General features: G+C 36.7%; 1 protein-coding gene, 3 non-coding genes and 1 pseudogene across 5 annotated transcripts; 3 read left to right on the top strand and 2 right to left on the bottom strand.

Annotated features, from left to right (window-relative positions):
• Positions 1–223: 223 nt before the first annotated feature.
• Y22D7AR.19 lies at positions 224–276 on the bottom strand. The gene has a single exon (NR_052097.1). It is a non-coding gene; the product is annotated as an Unclassified non-coding RNA Y22D7AR.19 (non-coding RNA).
• Positions 277–1,194: 918 nt separating this feature from the next.
• Positions 1,195–11,098, top strand: ser-4 (G-protein coupled receptors family 1 profile domain-containing protein). Its single transcript, NM_065051.8, has 8 exons — positions 1,195–1,357; positions 1,593–1,742; positions 4,867–5,159; positions 6,201–6,249; positions 8,402–8,659; positions 9,475–9,697; positions 10,664–10,768; positions 10,822–11,098. The coding sequence occupies exons 1-8, from the start codon at positions 1,208–1,210 to the stop codon at positions 10,929–10,931; spliced, it is 1,338 nt and encodes a 445-aa protein (NP_497452.1). The 5' UTR covers positions 1,195–1,207; the 3' UTR covers positions 10,932–11,098.
• A 592-nt stretch (positions 11,099–11,690) lies between these two features.
• Y22D7AR.12 lies at positions 11,691–17,769 on the top strand (annotated as a pseudogene). Its single transcript has 11 exons — positions 11,691–11,694; positions 11,827–11,901; positions 11,947–12,011; positions 12,360–14,381; positions 14,431–14,722; positions 14,768–15,093; positions 15,507–15,714; positions 15,776–16,204; positions 16,248–16,417; positions 16,470–16,621; positions 17,507–17,769. Coding segments are annotated over exons 1-11 (4,006 nt in total).
• Positions 16,802–17,011, bottom strand: Y22D7AR.17. Its single transcript, NR_052095.1, has one exon. It is a non-coding gene; the product is annotated as an Unclassified non-coding RNA Y22D7AR.17 (non-coding RNA).
• Y22D7AR.18 lies at positions 16,802–17,011 on the top strand. Its single transcript, NR_052096.1, has one exon. It is a non-coding gene; the product is annotated as an Unclassified non-coding RNA Y22D7AR.18 (non-coding RNA).
• Positions 17,770–18,516: the final 747 nt, after the last annotated feature.

Here is an 18,516-nt window from a genome sequence, read left to right as displayed (position 1 = left end):
GTCTTGTAAAATTCGAGTTATTTCAAAACCAAATCACCTAAGAAAAAATTTTTTAGAACAAAATCTCAATTTTCTCAAAAACCATAATTCCTAGCAAAAAATTGTCAACTAAGAAAATATTTCTCATAAAATTTTGCACATTTTTGCAATTTACAACTTTTTTCTAGCGCTCCTGGTTGTCGAGTTACAGGCGTTTTAAGCAGCGCCTCCGCCGAGAGAGTACGGAGGGGGAGAGACGCAGACGACACGCGCCTCTCGTCGTCTGCGTCTCTCGCCCTCTCTCACTCGCTCCACTGTTTTCCGTTTATCTCGGCAATCAGGCGTGCTAGAGGAAAACTTCCAAATGCAAAAATGTGCAGAATTTTCAGAGCAATAATTTGCTAGTCAATCAATTTTTAATAGAACATCTAGATTTAGAGATAACTCGAGTTTTATGAAATTTTCAGTGAAAATTTGTAAATTTACTGTATTATTTAAGTCATTACGCTGAATACGTTCTAGTCCATCCGTTCTCCGAATTCGCCGCCAAATAAATGAGCTTTTCCACGTCTTCAGATTGTCCCCCTCTTCGTCTTTATTTACATTTGACACACACGACACACACTCTTAAATACACACGAATCCCCGGACCGGAGGGGGGCAAGACGGCGTGTGTTTCTTATTGGATTTCCTCAATTCCTTTAAATTCCAATTCTATAGTTCTTCTCCCCCCTAATCCTTGCTTCTTGGGACCCGCTAAAAATAAATGCCTAATTGAGTTTAAAACATTTGAGGAATACGATATTTTGGTGAAGAATTGGAGATTTTCTCGAAAACTGAAAATTGGACCAAATATTTTTTTTTTTTTGGTAACAAATTATTCCTCTCAAAGTTCAGCACTGCTGGTTGCCGAGATAAACGCAAAATAGTGCGGCAAGTGAGAGAGGGAGAGACGCAGACGACGAGAGGCGCGCGCCGTCTGCGACTCTCCCCCTTCTCACTCTCTCGGTTACGCAGCTTTAAACGACTATAAGTTGACAACCAGGAGAGCTAGAAAAAAGCTTTCAACTGAAAAAATGTGCAAAATTTTTAAAGGAACATATTTCAGTAAACAGAATTTTTGTAACTGTGCTAATTTTCAAGATATTCTCTATTATCTTCAATTTTCTTCTTATTTTTTAATTTTTCCCACTAAAAATCACTTTTTTTGTCCAGATGAGGCGATGAGATGATCGACGAGACGCTTCTCAATCTCACGGCGTCGCCGTCATCCCAGCCGGCGACGCTGTTGTCGGCGGTGGCGCGCGGCACCCATCTCGTAGATCAATTTCCAGCACACGCCGAGATTTTCAGCGATATTGAGCGGCCATTGGTTCAGGTATACTGTTTTCAGCTTCAAAATAACATCCATTATCTCAAGATTTAGCAAATCTTGGAAAGCATTCAGGTCTCGAAGCGAAAACTACAGACTACAGTAGTTTTCGCGGCGAGACCCAAAATTTCCAATTTCAACGTAACCAAGGCAATATGGGTGTCATTTAAAAGCTAAAAACTTGCTGAATTCAAAAATCCTAGTTTCAACAAATTTTACCGAAAAATGTTCAAAATTTCAGACCGTAATCCTCGCCTCCGTCCTTCTGGTGCTCATTCTCTCCTGCTTCATCGGCAATCTTTTTGTAATATTGGCAATTATTATGGAGAGGGATTTGAGGGGACGGCCACAATATTATCTGATATTTTCGCTAGCCGTCGCTGACTTGTTGGTGAGTTTTTCCGAGGAAAAACTTTTTTCCAACAAAATTTTTTTTGAAAGTTTTTAATTCCCTCAAAAATTGTTTCAAACCGTCGGTAAAACATAATTCTGGAACAAATTTGAATTTATGACGTCACTGTAATGGCCCCCAATAAGCATATATTCCGCCTACCTTAAATTAGAATTTTTCGTGGCGAGACCCGAATTCTCAAACTGCTCAAACCCAGAGCATGTTTATACTTTTCTGAAAGCTCTAATTCAGCTGAATTCAAATTTTCACAAAAACTGCCAGATTTTTGAGAATTGCACAAAAAATTGGGTCTCGCCACGAAATCCTGAATTTAAAGGCTCATTTTGAGGCTGATAGTGTGCAGCAAACCCGACAAAAAATTCAAAATTTTCGGATGAATTTGCGTCCGAAAATCATCAAATTTTGGTAAGGAGGGGGGTATCTGCGGAATTTTTCGGCCCAAAATCAAATCAGTTTATGCTCTAAAAGTGCTCACACACACATACACCCATACACTTGAAAATCGGATTGAAGAGCTCCAAGTTGCTCGGCACAAGGGATCATGTGTGAAGCCGAGAAAAGTCATCCAAATTCAATTTTCCGAAAAATTGGGCTGCGGCTCCATGGATTTTTTAAGGATTCTAGGAGCTTCTCAGGGACCGCCCGTGGGTGTGTGGTTTGCTCATTGAGAGCTGTAGCTGGAAGCTCCGAGAGGGGGGAACAAAACAGGAAAACTGGGGGCTCGACGAGCAGTAAAATCACGTCATTTCTGGTCTTTAATTGGGATATGGGAAATATTTAATTTTTCTGGAAATTTTGAATTGGACATAATTTTTAAAAGTTGAATTTCAAGAAAATATAATTATATTTAAAAAAAAAGGAAAAACGGAGATTTTTTTGCCTACAAAAAATATTTTTCATTGAAAACTTTCGATACCTTCAGAGTCCAAAAATGGCGAAAATCGGCACACTTTGGGTCCCGCCACGAAAACTCCTGGGTTACTGTAGTTTAAAAGTGCATAGCTTTAAATTTTCGATTTTTGAATTTTGAATTTTCAATCACAAAATCTAGATTTATCTCGCTGAGATATTTCAAAAAATTATAATCTCCCCTAGTTTGGCCTATTTAATTTTTTTTGGGTCCCGCCACGAATATTTAAAGACGCAGAGCATCTCAATTTTCAAATTTTATGAAGCTTTGGTATTTCGGGTTGTTCAATTTTGCTAATTTTTAGGCCATTTTTTAGACAATTTCTCCATCTCAAAGAAAAAATTATGTTCCACTTGCAACAATAAAATCTAAAGTACCCCGAGAGTTTTCGTGGCGGGACCCGCACAGTTGACCGTCTTGTTGTTTGGTCGGACTTGTTTTGCAGAAAAAAATTCAAAACACACAATTTTTGTCCGCACTTTTTTTTTGTCCAAAATTGGCATCATTTGCTAATCGGAAAATTATTTTTTTTTTTTTGGGAAAAATTGAGCATTTTTGTTGTTGATGGATGGATTTTCTCGGGGACCCGAAAACTTTTTTTTGTTGCAATTCAAAGGAAATGATGTTTCTGAAAATCTTTCACTCGTCTAAAAATAATTTTCAAAAATCCAAAAATAATCTGTGTCGAGTGGGAAGATGTGCTCATTTCCTGGTGCTGGGATTAGCCACTTGAATGAGCTGAAATTAGATCGGATTTTCTGGAAATAGAGTGCTCCGGACACTATCAATATTTGTTTAAGGAAGCTTGACCTTTTTTTTGAGGGGGGGGGGGGGCTTTTTTCCCCCCAAAAAAAATTTTTTTTTAGAAATTTTTTAAACTTTATTTTTTAAATTCCAGTTTCCTATCACACAAAATGAATAGAAAATTGGAATTCTTCACGTTTTCACCTTCAAAATGACTCCCATAATGCCTATGTTCCACACACTTTGAAAATTTCCATATCTATGCGCCTTTAAACTCCAATTTTCGCTATGGGACCCAAAAATTTTAAATTCACAGAACCAGGTCATGATTATACTTTTCTGAAAGCTCGAAAAGTTTGAAAACTGCACAGTATTCTACAAATTTCAACAAAAATTGGGTCTCACCACGAGAAATTTGAATTTAAAGGCGCATAGGTGCTTTGATTTTCAAAATAGTCGGATTCTAGTCATGTTAGGGGTCATTTTATAGCTCATGTTGCGCTGAACTCAAAAATGTTAAAAATTTTTAAAAATTTGGATAATGGGTACATGGCTGCTGTAGTTTTAAAATTTTTGGGTGCCTTGAAATTTTGAAAAGTTCTTAAAATTGGCGATTTTTGGGATTTTTTCGGGATTTTCAGTATGGAAAACTTAGAGTTATTATATTTTAACAAAACTCTAAATTTTAACTTTGAAAAAAAAAATTCGGGAAATTTTCAAAAATACAAAAAAATTTCCGAAAAAAATTTTTTTTTTCAAAATTTTTTAAACTTTATTTTTTAAATTCCAGTTTCCTATCACACAAAATGAATAGAAAATTGGAATTCTTCACGTTTTCACCTTCAAAATGACTCCCATAATGCCTATGTTCCACACACTTTGAAAATTTCCATATCTATGCGCCTTTAAACTCCAATTTTCGCTATGGGACCCAAAAATTTTAAATTCACAGAACCAGGTCATGATTATACTTTTCTGAAAGCTCGAAAAGTTTGAAAACTGCACAGTATTCTACAAATTTCAACAAAAATTGGGTCTCACCACGAGAAATTTGAATTTAAAGGCGCATAGGTGCTTTGATTTTCAAAATAGTCGGATTCTAGTCATGTTAGGGGTCATTTTATAGCTCATGTTGCGCTGAACTCAAAAATGTTAAAAATTTTTAAAAATTTGGATAATGGGTACATGGCTGCTGTAGTTTTAAAATTTTTGGGTGCCTTGAAATTTTGAAAAGTTCTTAAAATTGGCGATTTTTGGGATTTTTTCGGGATTTTCAGTATGGAAAACTTAGAGTTATTATATTTTAACAAAACTCTAAATTTTAACTTTGAAAAAAAAAATTCGGGAAATTTTCAAAAATACAAAAAAATTTCCGAAAAAAATTTTTTTTTTCAAAATTTTTTATCCTTTTTTCTAACCCCAAATTTTTTCAAATTTCCAATTTTTCAGGTCGGAATGATAGTAACACCCCTCGGAGCATGGTTCACCGTAACCGGAACCTGGAACCTCGGCGTCGTGGTCTGTGACTTCTGGATTTCAGTTGACGTGCTCGTCTGCACTGCCTCAATTCTCCATTTGGTGGCAATTGCTCTGGATCGATATTGGTCAATTACAGACATTTGTTATGTGCAGAATAGGACCCCGAAGCGAATAACGTTGATGTTAGCTGTGATTTGGTTCACCTCATTGCTCATTTCACTGGCTCCATTTGCTGGGTGGAAGGATGAGGGGTTTAGTGACAGGTAGGCAGGTTTTTTAGCAAAGTTTTGAGCAAAAAATCAGAATCTAAAAATCAGAATCTAATTACTTATATATGCTTTTTGAAAATCAAAAATTCAGTGAAAATGAAAATCTTGGGTCTCGCCGGGAAACACTCAGGATTACTGTAGTTTTGAAATTCTTTGAGGCACAAATTTTTTTTACCAAATTATTAAATTTATCAGCCTTTTTCTACAAGAAAAATTAGTCAAAAATGTTTAAAATTGGCAAAGTTATTGATTTTCGAAAATTTACATAAAAACATTGGAGTCTCGCCACGAAAAATCCTGGATTACTGTGGTTTTGATACTTTTTATCGACTAAGTTATTTTTTGCAAGTTTAAATATTTCTTGTGCTCATTTTAAGATAAAATTTATCAAAATATCGTTAAAATTGACAAAGTTATCAATTTTCGAAAAAAAATTTTTTTTTTTTAATTTTTTGCTTAAAATTTTTTGACAGAAAACAAAAAAATTAGATTTAGCTTTTCAAAAACTTTTATTTGACTTCAATATTGACCGGGTTCCGTTAGTTTTGAGCACTTTGGGTCCCGCCACGAAAACACGCCGGGTTACTGTAGTTTTCGTGGTGGGACCCAATATGTGCAAAATCTAGGCAATATGGGTGTCATTTGAAAGCTCTTTTAATGCTGAATTTGAATTTTCAACAATTTCCCTCAAAAAGTCAACAAAATTTCAGATTTTTTGTAAGAAAAGTTTTTTTTCCAAATTTTGAATTTTTTTCTTAAATTCCAAATATTGAACGTTAAAATTTTAATATTCTAATTTACCACCGTAAGACCTTTCATATGACGCCCATCATGCCCAGGTTTCGTTTAGTTTGGGTCCCACCACGAAAACTACAGTACCCCGTCGCGGTGGGACCCTAGACTTCGAAATCTGCGGAACCTAGGCAATATGGGTGTCATTGCAAAGCTCTCGGTGTGCTGATTTGAAATACCAGAATATTTAAACTTTAAATTCAAAATTGATGTCAAAAAAATCCCTAAAATTCAAATTTCCAGAGTCCTGAAGTCACACGTATGCCTAATAAGTCAACAAATCAGCTATCAGGTGAGTAATTTACACATTTTTTAAAAATGAAATAATTTTTCCATTAAGCTATATACCGGAACTATAGTCTGAAAATCTACAGGATTTCCGGAAAAATGGCGATTAGAGGCTCCAAAGTTTGAGCAAAAAATAAGTTTTAGCAAAAAATTTGTGAAGGGTTTGAACCAGACCTGTGCGGCATTCGGCATTCGGCATATGCCGATGCCGGCATAATGCCGGTTTTTTGGAGCACGGCATATGCCGTTATGCCGATTTGAAAATTCACGGCATATGCCGAAAATGACGTTATGCCGAAAAAGAAAATGACCGGCATAACGGCATAATGCCGACATTATGACGGCATTATGTCGTTTTTTCCTGCATTTTTGGCTTTGGTTTTTTTTTGTCAAAAACCATATTTTCATAATTTTCGTGTATCCGATGAAACATAAAGATTGTGCAAATAGTAAGGTTTCTACGCAGATTGTTCCATTTTTGAGATTTCTTGAAGCTTTTTGCTCGAGCATTTGGAAAATTTCTGCAAAAATTTTGGCTTGGCTCGAAAATTGTCTGAAAATGCACCAATATGTTTCAAGGCGTGTACATTAAAGGGGGAGTAGAGTTTGTGGGTATTTTGTTTAAAGAGACTAAAACTGTTCCAAAACCACCGAATTTCATAATGAGACTTCGCAAAAAATTTTCACAAATTGCCGGTCAAACTCAATATCTTGCCAAAGCCAAAAATTGTGCATACCTGTAGCGCTACGTCACATACCAAAATCAGACGAATACTATTTTTTAGATATTGGTAATGATATAAAGCACATGGGAGTTTGATTGAAAACATTTAAATCTTGTTGATTTTTTTTGTAACTGGAAAACAATAGTTCAAAATGCCGAAATGCCGAATGCCGAATGCCGAATGCCGGCATAATGCCGGTTTTTGGAGCGCGGCATATGCCGAAATGCCGATTTCAAAATTCACGGCATATGCCGAAAATGCCGTTATGCCGAAAAGAAAAATGGACGGCATATCGGCATATGCCGATATGCCGAAAAAATTTTTTGGCGGCATATGCCGTTATGCCGTTATGCCGAAAAATTCCGAATGCCGCACAGGTCTGGTTTGAACTTTGAGATTTTTTCTTATTGTGAAAAAAGTAAAATTCTAGAAAAATTGAAAAAAAATGTTATAAATCAAATATTTCGTGGGGTCCTAGTGTGCCGAATTGGCCCCACTGGGGACGTAATCGGCAAAATGGAACGGAGCATTATTCGAGCTCTGAAATATGGAGAATATGTGCTCACGGAGCAGAAAACTACAAAATGTGAAGTTTGGGAGGCTTTCGAAAAATTATAAAAAATAATACTTTTTAGAAAAAAAAAATTTTTTATGAAAATTTGTTCGATAGATTTTTCTGAAATTTTTTTTCATTTCGAAACTTGTTCATTTTTGGAAAATTATATTTTTTTAAAGAATAAACCGGTAACTGACCCCCATATTGTCTAGTTTCGCAACATGCCATTTTTTGGGGTCCCACCACGAAAATTCCCTGGGTTACTGTAGCATGCAGTTTTGAACAACTTTTTGCAGTTTTTGAGTCAAAAATCAATGAAAATTTTCAAAACTAGAAAAGTTATAGATTTTCGAGAAAACTAATTTTTCCTAATTTTTTGCAATTTTTTTTTTTGCAAATTTTTTTTTAATTTTTGGAAAATTTTTTTTTCTGTCTGAAATGAGATGTTTTGTTGGATTTTTTTAAAATCAAAATAAACAAAATTTTGCGTATGTAAAGCAAAAATTTTAAAAAAATCGGAAAAACTGGGTCCCGCCACGAAAACTTTCTGGGTTACAGTGTTTTTGAAGACTTCTATTTTTTCCAAGTTATAGACTAGTTTTCACTTGTTTTAAGTAAAAAAAACCTGCGAAAATATTAAAAACTGAAAAAGTAAAGAATCTTCGAAGATTTTCCAAAAATAATAGTGGGTCTCGCCACGAAATATCCTGGGGTTACTGTACTTTCATATTTTGTGCAGTAATTTTATTTTTTATGGGTTTTACACTACTTTTTGCACATTTTGAAACAATAAAACAGAAAAATATCTCAAAAACCGATAAAGTTACAGATTTTTGAAAATTTTCGAAAACCGAAAAATCTCCAATTTTTTCCAGGTTTTCTCCACAGCGACTGCCTTCTACATCCCACTAATTGCAATAATTTGCGTGTACTGGAAGATCATGAGAGCCGCCAAAAAACGGTTTAAGCGAGAACGCGACCGACGTACCGTAATCCGACCGCCGCCCGACGCCATCGACGAGAAGAAGGCGATGATGCCGAAAAAATCGAAAAAGTGTCCGTTACCGCCGGCTGTAGTTATTTCCGATATTCAGGCTAATGGCGGAACTGGTGGGAAAACGAATAGTATCAAGGTTTGGGTTTTTTTTCTTTTTCCAGTTTTAAAATTTCCAGTTTTAGATTTCTTGTTTTAAAACTAAAAATTTTGAAATCAGCGCGTCAAGACCTTTCAAATGAGCCCCATATTGGCTAGGTACCGCCAATTTAGAGTTTCCATGCCTTTAAGTTTTGGATTTCGTGCCAGGACCCAAAAACATTGAATTTTCGAAAATCTGGTCATGATTATACTTTACTGACAGCTATCATGAAAATAAACTCAAAATCCGCAATTTTAAGACTGAAATCTCTTATTTGACGGACCCATGTCCCTTTGAAGTACTCGAAATTGGGTCCCGCCACGAAAACCCTTTGGTTACTGTAATTTCTACTATTATTGAGTCAAAATTATTTTTCTACAAAAATTCAAATGTATATACAAAAATTAACTAAAAAAATAGCCGAAAATCTCTAAAACGGACAAAGTTATGGATTTTTTTTTCTTTTTTAAATTCGAAAATTCCGAAAGTTGGGTTTTTTTTAAATGACGTCATAACTCGGCCGATTTTGCCTATAATATTTATGAAAGGACATTCCCAATTTGGCAATATCTTAAGATTCCTAAAAACACCCATCATGTTTAGGCTCCGCCCATTTTGGGTCCCACCGCGAAAAGTACAGTAACCATTTCGTGGTGGGACCCAAGACTTCAAAGTTTGGGCAATATGGGGGTTGTTTGAAAGCTAAAAATGCGCTGAATTCGAATATTGCGTTTATTTTTGATAATAAATTTTGAAATTTCGAAAAAAAAATGTTTTTTTAATTTGAAAAAAAAATGTGTGCATTTTTCCAGAACCCTCCACGCCACAATGAATCAAGCTCATCAGCTTCCGAAGAAGAACGAACAATGACACAGACCAATCATGCGCCTGGTGACGTCACGACTCAGGAAACAAAAATCGATGAGGAAAATGGGCGGAGCAAGCCGGGAATTGTAAAGAGGAGGCGGCGAACGAAAGAGTCGAATGAGATGAAAAGAGAGCGGAAAGCGTGGAGAACGCTAGCAATTATTACAGGTAACGGGAACATTTTAGAGTTATCGATTTTTAGACAATTTTTGAAATTATTGAAAAAATTTTTTTTTTGTTTTGAAAGAATCGAAAAAAAAACCAATTCAAATTCTGCTCAAAACCAGTTAGAAATTTGAATTTATCACGTTTTCAGCTTCAAAATGGCACCCATATTGCCTATGTTGGGTCCCGCCACGATATCTACAGTTCCTTTCGTGGCGGGACCCAAGAATTAAACAAAATTGAGCCAAAAGTAGCCAATATGGGTGTTTTTTTTTTAAAGCTGACAATGCGTGCATATCAAAAATAATTATTATTTTGAGCTCACCACAAAGTTTTGAAACTTTCAATTTTCGAAAATTTTCGAAAATCGATAACTGTGCCAGTTTTTGAGATATTTTTCTAGTTTTTAGGTTATAACTTATAAAATTGACTGAACCAGTTGATAAAAATATTTTTGATCCAAAAGTTCCAAAGACTACAGTAACCCGTGAGTTTTCGTGGCGGGACCCCAAAACAGCCCAATAGGGCCGAAAGTAGCCGATATGGGTGTCATTTTGAAGCTTTTGACACTGTGCTAACTTCGATTTTATAAACAAATTTAAAACCAGCAACAACATAAAATGTTTATATAGAATTGAAAAACTTTGAGATTTTTAATTTTCGAAAATTTTCGAAAATCCATATCTTTATCAATTTTCAAGATTTTCACTTATTTCAAAATTGAGTACATAGAAAAATAATTGATCTACCTGGTAAAATTAATAAATCTTGCAAGAATGTATATCTACAGTAACCTGACGAGTTTTCGTGGCGGGACCCAAATTTTTCATGCTTTCCCAATATTTGAAAAAAAACCTCATCATGATTATACTTTTCTGAAAGCTCTCTTTTTGCTTATTTCAAATTTCAACTAAATTTCAAAAAAAAAACTACAGTAACCTGCAGTACCCTAAAATCCCAAATTTCCAGGTACATTCGTTGCGTGTTGGACCCCATTTTTCCTGGTCTCTATATACCGCCCAATTTGCGGATGTCAAATTTCTCCGGTGCTGGAGCAAGTTACACTGTGGCTGGGTAAGTGAAAATCGATATTTTTTTTGTTTCTTAAAAAATCAATATTTTTGCAGGTTACCTAAACTCGGCCCTAAATCCGATAATTTATACGGTATTTTCACAAGATTTTCGCGCCGCATTCAAACGAATCATCAAACGGATGTGCCTTATTCACGATTATTGATTTTTTCTCAATCCCATAAAATTTCGATTTTTCGAAGAAAAACAAATCGATAATCAACACACCTGTATTGTCTCCCTTATCATTCCACATTTGTCCCATACGGGTTTTGTACAACACACATTTTCTCCCATCCTGGTGGCTCTTGTTTCAATAAATTCGGTTCTGTATATTATTGCGAAATACTTGTAAAATCTAGAAAATTGAAGGAACTTTTTGAGAAATTTCTTAAAATTTATTTTAAGGACGCTGAGAGCCTTCAAATTATTAAAAAAAAAAAAGCTTTTTTAAAGAATTTGGGATGAATTTTCATTGGCAACTAAACTAAACTAAAACTGGTTTCAGTCGAATTTTGAACGGTGGGTATTGAGTTTTTGTGGTAGTATTTATATTACGGACTGTATGTACCAGTTGATCAATTTTTCTTCCACGTCCTGAGAGCGTAAAATACGTTAAATAAAATTAAATATCTATAACAAGCTAAAAAAAGAATAATTTTGAACGAAAATGGCAACTTAAAATTTGACACGTGATAAACGATTAATTAAATAAAATATTGAAAAAATTTTTTTTTTAAAACTAATTAAATTCTAAATAAAGTTCAAATTAAAACGTGAACTATGATATTCACCAAAAGCCCTGAATCCACATCACTTTTGCATAAAAAAGATCAAATCATCAAAAATCGATTTATTACCGAAGTCAGTTTTTGATCGATTCGTTCTTCATCTGCTTGGCTATTTATCGAAGCAATTCGAAACGATGAGTGAGTTTTTGTTTCTTCTTTTCAGCGTTTCACAGAAAGTTCTGAATTGTTAACTATCGGTGTCTTTCCAGCATTGTGAAGGCTCAGAGAGCTCGCATAAAAAAAAGATTTTCTATGGTTTCCAATTTTCAGAGATATTCTCATTGATATCTGTCATCTGGTACATAGTCCACTTTTCAATAGTGACTACTAATGTGCAGAATAAAGGTAAGTCTATCAGATAATCCTCCAATTAAACAATTTATTTTACAGATGATTTCATAATCTCTTCTCTATAAATCTTTATCGACGCAAAGTGTTTCGTCGTGCAACTACAGGTTAGTATAATATTCCGTTAGAAGATTTGTATAGAATTATGTCAGTTGTTGAATATAAGCCTGTTTAGTAAGTAGCAAGAGGGTGGTACTTATCTTTATTGTTCCCTCCAATTTGTATCGATTTTTGTTTGAACACGTGGAGTACGTGGATACAACTTTATTTTTTAATGTTTATTTTTAGGCTCAGAAAAAGGCCACGTTTTAATCAAAGAAAATATTTTAGAAAAAGTGGGGGGGGGGGGGCAATAAGGATAAGTATAATAAAGTGTTCTATGTAGTTCGTTACCTAGAAATTAGTAACTAGAGTCTGAAAGTGCTATAAAACTTACGAATGTTCTGATTTTTCAGAAGAACTCTCCTCGTCTATTAATCAAATGCAAATGATAACTCGTATCATCAATGGAATCTACCTTCAACAAGGACTATCAACGAAATCAATTCCATCTGAAGAACTTGTTTCCGAGCTGCTCAATCTGGGATCTGTCACCACTTCTCAAATTGCTGCAATTGATACGGCTAAGTTAAAGACCGTCGTTGACAAAATCAATGAATTGTCGAAATCTTTCTCATCTGGAAAAGATATGGCAGATGTTGAAAAACAGTTCCAAGGATATAGTGCCATTTCGGAAAATGTTAAGGGGCTTAAGGGGAGCTTCGAAGTTCCGGCCAATCACAAGTTGCTGCAAGAAGTTGAGTCATTCATTCAGTATTATGATAAACTTAACGTTAAGAATGCGTTAGCAAACTGTGAGTACTTCATTAATGGCATCACCTTGTTGAGAAAAGGACCCGAAAGCGATGTGGTGGCTGACCGATTATTTCACGATGTGGGGCGTTTCGTCAAATTTGTAAACACTCTAAATAGTACGGAATTAGAAAGGTTTTCTAAGAGTGTTTCTCTCAAAAACATTGCAAACGAATTTCCATTCCTTATCTCAGTCCACAGCGCATTACTGAAATACGAGGCAACTTCAACTTCAACCACGGAACAAACTGCTGTAACAAAGTTCACACAGAGTGCTAAAGATTTGGGTAACTTTGCGAAAAATTGGACGCAAAGTATTCAAAGCTTTAAATATCTTAAACATATGTTTATTGATAAGCATCTAAGACATGGGAATTCAGTGCCAAAACATACTTCAGGCCTCTTCAGGCCTTATGGGATATCTGACATCAATTTGATAATTGATGATTTGGGTAAACAGTGGGTTAAGGAGGCAGTTGTGGGACAAGCAGGAGCTATTTCGGACTCGTTGACTCTTCTCAGTAATCTTGAACAGTATTCACGATTGGTTGAAAATTCCTTGGGGATAGAGACAAGTGAAATGATAAAAGAAACGTTGAGGATTCATTCACTAGCCACGAAACTGTCAAATCTTCCGTCAATTGTTGGCCCACTAGTTGGAAAAATCGACAAAATCAAGCTACCACCTCTATCTGACTTGAAACTCACTGATTCAAAAAAAATCAAGAACCTTGTCAGTAATATGATTGCTTTTTCCTCTAAGATTTCAACTCTTGAAAAAGTAATTGAAATGCTGAAAGATGTGAAATCAGAGAAAAACAAACAGTTACTGAGTCAAATGGAAACTATCTCAAAACAAAGTACGGATGCTAACGCTCTTAGTAACATGGGTGCCTTTAACCAGTCTACAGCCTTCTCTTTAGTTTTTTCTATCGTTGATGCTGTGAAAAACTCAATTGAGTCTCTCAAGGCTACACCGAAATCTCCAGATATCGCAAAAAGTATTGTAGATGGATTGAAAGATGCTAAAGTTATTGATGACGTGAATAAGATCTTCACAGCTATTAGTCCACTGAACACTATTGAAGAGATTAAATACGTGAAACCAGTGATTGAAGCAATTCAACATTTCCGAGAATCTACCAATATGCCACTTTCCATCAAATCAACTGCTGAAGCTATTCCGAAGATCAAAACACAGTTGGTTGATTTAAAGGAGTACATCGAAGGGAAGGATATCAAGTCAAAGCGTGCCGCCGTGAATGTGCTCAATGAGCTCAAGGATGCTTCAAGTCAATTCTCAGTTCTTGGATCAGCAACACGTGGAATATCCAGCATGGACGCAGCGTTGAACATGAAAATTGATTTGACTAAGCTGAAATTATTGTGTGCAACTGTTCAGAAAGAGATGTCGAAGGTAACATTGGATGCAAAGGATCAGAAGAACCTTCAGAGACTGGCCACTTTGGGAGCTGATTTGGACAGAATGAAAGCTAGTTTGAACCAGTCTGTGAGCAATGTGAAGCCGTCGAATTCTCCAAAGTTAGCTGATCATGCAGAAGTGTTTGAAGCAGCATCGAAAGTTCAGGGTGTCAAAGGAGACTTCATTGCTATCAAGGAATCAGGTAAATTAATAATTTATTTAGTTTAAAATTAAAATTTAATTTATTTCAGTGATTACCTTCATTGAGTTGACCAAGTCAAACAAGTTGACAGATCTTCCACCAATCCTCGAAACTCTTGATCGGATCGGATTAGACTTTGCAAGCCATTCCAAGGACTATGCTGACTCAAAGCAGGCTCTTCAAGTTTTGGATACGTCTTTTGCAAATCTCAACAAGAAACTGACGCCTCCAGCTCCACCACAACCCATCAGCTCAAACCAGCAACATTCGAACAACAATGCCGGCTCACCAAGTGCACAATACCCCGAGTGACCACCCGAGGAGAAGGGGTTCTTTGCGACGTTAGTTTCAATTAATATTTCCTTTCACAACGGCTTCTTTTTCAGCTGGGCTCTGTGGTCTTACATCGTGCCTCCACTGATCCTTGTCATTGCTATTGGAATTGTGGGATTATTTTATGTGCGTAATGAAAGACAGAAGAAGAAAAAAGAATTGGAAAAAAAAGCAAAAGACAAACGGAAACTAAAAGATGAGCAAAACCGACTTGCAAAAATAGAAAACGAAAAAGTAGTTGTGGACAATGCGACTCCGAATCCGAACCCCTCAGAACATAAAACGGTTGAGATAGAAAAAGTTAAGCCGATTCAGGTTGAGGATGATATCAACGATGATGAATTCAAAGACGTTCCAATGCTTGAACCGGTTCAGAAAAGTGAGTTGTTTGACAGCAATGAGCGACATGATTTCTAGCTTAAGTCTAGGCCTAAGCCGACTTGACCCTAAGCTTAAACTTAAGCCTAAGCCTAAGCCTAAGCCTAAGCCTAAGACTAAGACTATGCCTAAGCCTAACCCAAAGCTTAAGCTTAAGCCTGCTTAAGCCTAAGCCTAAGCCTATGCCTAAGACTAATACTAAGACTATGCCTAAGCCTCAGCCTCAGCCTAAGCCTAAGCTTAAGCTTAAGCCTGCTTAAGCCTAAGCCTAAGCCTAAGACTAAGACTAAGACTACGTTTAAGACTAAGTTCAAGCCTACGCGTAAGCCTAAACCTACGCCTAAGCTTAAGCTTAAACCTGCTTAAGCCTAAGCCTAAGCCTAAGACTAAAACTCAGCTTACAATTATTTGCAGACATTTTACCAACCGTGTACACCGAAACGTCTTCAAACAACTTTATTGTAAGCTTTGTGAATTTCGTCAAGAAATTTGTGATGAAAACTACGCCCGAAACATTGTTCGATCTTCTGAAGCATTTTTTGAATCGTGAACTTATCAGCATCAAGTTGGAAGCGTTGACATTTAATACAAGATGGGTGGAGAGCCATGCAATGGATCACAGGTTTGTGCTAATTTGGCAAGAATCTTTCAGATATATTTCAAAACATATATTAACATTTCAGAGCACAGAACGCGTTGGCTCCAGGCAATCGAGTTGCGCTCAAAGGATACGGAAAACGTCTTTCGGATGGTTACATTCACGCGAGCTTTGTTTCATTTCCGAGCAATCTGTGCATGATTCTCACGCAAGCTCCACAAGCCAAGAATCTCGGTGATCCCTACGCGGTGATACGTATTTCCAAACGCAACTCGACAATCGAGAAGTTCTTGTGGATGGCAATGCAGGAGGGTGTGAAGCATGTCGTGCAGCTTTGCGAGCGTACCCTCCCACGTAGTAATACTTCTGATGACGAATACGATGCGTGCTCGGTGTATGTTCCAGACAATGTTGGGGAGGAGCTGAAGTTTGAGGGTGTCACCATGAAGTGTACAGATTGCAAGAAGGAGTTCAATGATGAAGTCGAGATTCGTGTAGTGGTTGTCAAGTTTGAGTAAGTCACTGTCTAGGTTTTCCTACAATCAGACAACTTTCAGCGATCTCAAGGAATTCACTTTCAATCACTACTGGTACCGTGGATGGGGAAAGTCGAGCATCCCAGAGAGCCCGAAGACTATGCTGGCCTTGTTGGATATGGTGAACGCGAGCAAGACGCCAGTGATTGTGCACTGCTATGATGGGAGATCAAGATCCGCATGTTTCGCATGTAAGCATCTATTTCTAGACTTTTCCAACGCCGAATTATTCACAATTTTCAGACATGGAACTCGCTTGTCAAATGGTGGCCAAAAACGACTCAGTTACCAGTAGAGTTGCTTTGAAAGCTCTGATGAAAATGCGCGCAAACTTATTTGTGAAAGATGAAGAGTATGCGTTTGCAATCTATGGAGCAATGATGCGTCTTATGGAGGTAAGGAAAATCTGGGCTTTTGGCTTAGTCGTAGGCTTTGGCTCAGGATTAGGCTTTGGCTCAGGCTTTGGTTTAGGCATAGGCTTTGGCTTTGGCTTAGGCTTAAACTTAGACAGAGGTTTTGGCTTAGGCTTAGGTCTCGGCTTAGGTTAAGACTAAGGCTAAAGCTTAGGCTTAGAGTTAGGTTTAGGCTTAGGTTTAGGCTTAGGCTTAGGCTTAGGCTTAGGCTTAGGCCTAGGCTTAGCCTTAGTCGTAGGCGTAGGTTTAGGCCTAGGCTTAGGCTAAGACTAAGGCTAAGTCTAAGGCTTATGTTTAGGCTTAGATACAGGCTTTGGCTTAGACTAATGCTTAGGCTTATGCTTAAGCGTAGGCTTTGGCTTTGGCTTAGGCTTTGGCTTAGGCTTGGCGTCAGAGGTGATCGTTAGCTCGCCACTGACGCTTTTTAGGCTTGGTCAGTCTTAGGCTTAGACTTAAACTAAGGCTAAAGCTAAGGCTTAGCCTTAGACAGAGGTTTTGGCTTAGGCTTAGGGCTAGGCTTAGGTTAAGACTAAGGCTAAGGTTTAGGCTTAGATACAACCTTTGTCTTAGACTTAGGATTAGGCTTTGGCTTAGGCTTAGGCTTTGGCTTAGGCATAGGCTTAGCCTTAGTCGTAGGCGTAGGTTTAGGCCTAGGCTTAGGCTAAGACTAAGGCTAAGTCTAAGGCTAAGGCTTAGGCTTAGATACAGGCTTTGGCTTAGACTTAGGCCTGTGCTTAGTCGTAGGCTTAGGCTGAGGCTCAATTTTAGAGTCAGTTTTCACCAAAAAAAGTACTGAAAATTGCCTGAAATATTGATAATTTTGTATCTTTTCTTTAATGTTATTATAGTAAACCTCACAATTTTCAGGTAGGAAAAGCAACGTGCCGCAACGAATTCGAAGAGTATCAGCAATGGTACAACGAGTGGTATCAAACTCTGTTCAATGCAAGAAAGACATCCCTTGAGGAAAAGGCAAAAGGTGACATCAAACTGAAAGCAGCGCGTGAGAAAATTCAAGCCCAACAAAAAGCCACAATGCTTGCAATTGCCGCAGCCAAAGCTCGAAAAGAACGGAATGCCAAGAAAAAAGCCAAAAAAGCCAACTCCGAATCCGATGCTCAAAATTGATGTGTATTTGAAGTTATAGAATGAATAGAATGAATATGTCTTGCTAGTTTCTTTTTATTTTCTTCTCTATTTTTCTATTTTCAACCAAAAGTCGTGTTGCCAAAAAGTGTTCTTCTGCCTGTCTGAAACCGGGGTCTGAAAAAGTGTTTCATGAAAAATGCTCAATTTTCTGCTCAACTTGGTAAAATGTTGCACCTTATCACCAAACTTCTGCAACATAAAAGGTGGAGCTGCAGAGACTGTAGTTTTTGGATGATTTCACTATTTTTCAAAGGAGTATAACTTCGAATCTAAAAATATTATCAAACAATTTTCAACTGGTGAAATATAGCCCGTGAAAAGGTCTATATGAATTTACATGTTTCAATTACTCACTAAAATCATGACTAAGTAATAAAGCGGCCGACATCCCATGAGTCAATTTTTTGGTGATGATTATTAAAGACACTGTTATTACGTGTTTATCCACAGATGTGAAAAATCGCCATATCTGCCGCGCAAATGAACCCGTGGGAAGAGACAAAACTACTGTAGTTTTTAACCAATTTGTGTAGATTTACGAGCTATTGCGTCATCGACAATATTTAGCCGCAATATTTAATTTTTTTTTAATTTTTCGGCGTTTTTCTAATTTTTTGTGTTTTCTTTTAAGATTTATTCAATAAATAGATAAATTTCCAGTATAAAAACGTATGACGCAATATCTCGTAAATCTACACAAATTGGTTAAAAACTACAGTAGTTTTGTC

This window comes from Caenorhabditis elegans, chromosome III (genome assembly GCF_000002985.6).
Source record: "Caenorhabditis elegans chromosome III".
NCBI lineage: Eukaryota > Metazoa > Nematoda > Chromadorea > Rhabditida > Rhabditidae > Caenorhabditis > Caenorhabditis elegans.
The sequence above is the reverse complement of the archived record's forward strand: the minus strand, read 5'-3'. Positions and strand labels throughout refer to the sequence as shown.

Bases quoted from the DNA above. Each gene is read 5' to 3' on its own strand.
- ser-4 (NM_065051.8), top strand. From the start codon at position 1,208: ATGATCGACGAGACGCTTCTCAATCTCACGGCGTCGCCGTCATCCCAG. The intron at 1,358-1,592 runs GTATACTGTTTT...TCAAAATTTCAG, and splicing joins TTGAGCGGCCATTGGTTCAG to ACCGTAATCCTCGCCTCCGT. The intron at 5,160-6,200 runs GTAGGCAGGTTT...TCAAATTTCCAG, and splicing joins GATGAGGGGTTTAGTGACAG to AGTCCTGAAGTCACACGTAT.